Source organism: Penaeus japonicus, unplaced genomic scaffold, assembly GCF_977035675.1.
Source record: "Penaeus japonicus unplaced genomic scaffold, GWHDUDI00000001_assembly GWHDUDI00000028, whole genome shotgun sequence".
Classification (NCBI taxonomy): Eukaryota; Metazoa; Arthropoda; class Malacostraca; order Decapoda; family Penaeidae; genus Penaeus; species Penaeus japonicus.
In genome coordinates, this window is record NW_028234430.1 from 27,142,961 (window position 1) to 27,145,460 (window position 2,500).

At 30.4% G+C, this 2,500-nt stretch overlaps 1 protein-coding gene across 1 annotated transcript in view; it reads left to right on the top strand.

Moving 5' to 3' along the window:
* Positions 1–2,500, top strand: part of Shmt (serine hydroxymethyl transferase) — a 14,439-nt gene that overhangs the window by 4,254 nt on the left and 7,685 nt on the right. The window contains exons 3-4 of the mRNA XM_043027961.2: positions 834–952; positions 1,573–1,748. Coding sequence (XP_042883895.2) covers positions 834–952; positions 1,573–1,748 — 295 coding nt within the window. The remainder of the gene's footprint in view (positions 1–833; positions 953–1,572; positions 1,749–2,500) is intronic.

Sequence of the window (2,500 nt, forward strand, 5' to 3'; positions counted from 1 at the left end):
CACACACCTTCAGAGATGCTGTAAAAGAGAGCACACTTCCTACATATGTTTATTTTATCGAAATGGTGATTCCTTCTTTGGTGATAAACTGCCAGAGAGGTCTCCAAGCTCTGCCGTACCAACATATTCATAGTGGAGGTTTATTGGCCTATGGTAGAGGAATAAGGTCAGAGGGATGTAAATGGTACATGGATGTGATGCATATAAGCCATGGGTGGAAATGGAGGCATCCTGTAGGCATCCTGTAAACCTTTCTCTTAAAAGAATTTAGGTAGGAAACTATTCCATCATTTAGTGATTATCAAATTAACTACCTCTCTTATCATTATTAGTACTAAAGCAGTAGCTGTATTCTGTTATTACCTGTTTTAGCAACATAGATTATGAGAAGATACCATCGAAACTGAAGCTTTGAAGTGGATAAGATTGCTGGTAAAATGTCAGTGTAAAAATTTAGCAGGTGTTAATTAATTAGATTTCATGTATCTTTCACAGCTGTTGGATGTAAATGCTAAAACGGCTAATGAATTCTTGTGAGAATTTGCATTTGTGTTTGAGCCTTTTCATAAAACTTGCTTATTGCTTGTACATTTCTTTTTCAATGTTGATGTAGTTATTAATTTTGTATAGAAATTAAATGTATGTTTTTTTGTGTGTGTGTGGATTACAGTCCCATAATGTTAGATTAATAGATTTATTATATTTCAAGATGGACGTCATAATGTCATACATATCATTCATGCCGTCATTATCACTCATTCATTCCCTTATCATTCAGTTCTTTCATTCTACCCGTATTCATTCCCTCTCTTTATTTATCCCACTGCCAACAGAAACGCCAAATACACGGGCTTGAGATGATCGCCTCGGAGAACATCACGTCCAGGGCCATCAACGAGTGCCTTTCATCTTGCCTGACTAACAAGTACTCAGAGGGCATGGTGGGGCAGAGGTGAGAGATGCAACAATGGATTTGGTTTGTGGAATTAGTGTTAGTAGTATTGATGTAGATATACACATTATATATGTATATAAGTGTATTTTTGTTTTCTATCTTTCTTTTTTCTATATTTCCTTTTTTTTGAGGGGATTGGTAATGTTTTTTCTCAAGTTGTGGAGACTTTTTTTTTTGCATTTATCAACTTGATTTGGTTTTCTTTTAATTTCTTTTTGATATGATTAAGTACACATTTTTATATATTTCTTTTTATAGAATTATTATTTTTTTCTAATTGAGATAGGTTCAGTTTTTTCAAAGAACTTTTTGAGGATTTGTGTCATGGACCAGTATTTGATGTGATGTGACTAATTGACAAGGAAAATGAGACAGTATATGTACGACAAAGAGGAAAATATTTTAGGAAACATGTTGCCTTTTTATATATATGTGAGAAAATATAAGACAATCATTGTTTTATCATGAATTCAAGTTGATATTAGGAATAAGCATCATTTAATAAAAAAGATTATTAAGTTCCCATCCCCATTAATCATATTGAGGTAAAAATTCCCATTAACCCATACAAAATACCCACTCGCTTTGCAACGACTAACCGCTCGACAACCTGACAGGTACTACGGTGGAAACGAGTTTATCGATGAGGTTGAGAAGCTGTGCCAGGATCGTGCCCTCAAGACCTTTGGGCTCGACCCTGCAAAGTGGGGTGTCAACGTGCAACCATATTCTGGCTCTCCTGCTAACTTTGCCGTCTACACTGCTCTTGTCGAACCCCATGGCCGCATTATGGGTTAGTGGGATGCGTGTGTTTGTTTGAATCTCTTAGTTATATATATATATATATATTTTTTTTTTTATTGTTTTATTTACCTTATTTTTTTTCTTCTATTTTCTATTTATTATTACTATTATTATTATTGTTTTTATTATTATTATTATTATTATTATTAATATAGTTATTATTTTTTATGAATATTTATTTATGTCAGACAATTTATTATTTTTTCTATCACCTTTTTCATACTCTTTTAATCTCAAAGAAACTTTCTCAAAGTTGCATAACTAAAGAGAAGGCTAATATTGTAAAGGTATGAAACAATACTAGATGCTATATTTGTAAATGAATAATGTATGTATGAGTGTATATATGTTTGTGTATTATCCATAGTGAAGATAAATAATAATGGTTTCAGACACAGAAGTCACGTTTTATTCAGTTATCTTAAAGAATAGTTATATATATATATTATATATATATATATATATATATATATATATATTATATATATATATATATATATAGATATATAGATATATATAGATATATAGATATATAGATATATAGATATATAGATATATAGATATATAGATATATAGATATATAGATATATATAGATATATATAGATATATATAGATATATATAGATATATATAGATATATGTAGAAAGATAGATAGATGGATATTTGTTGAGGCTTATACAATTGTAAAAAAAAAAGTAAAAATTAGGCAAGTGAAATAGACTGTTCAAGACTCTGAGTGC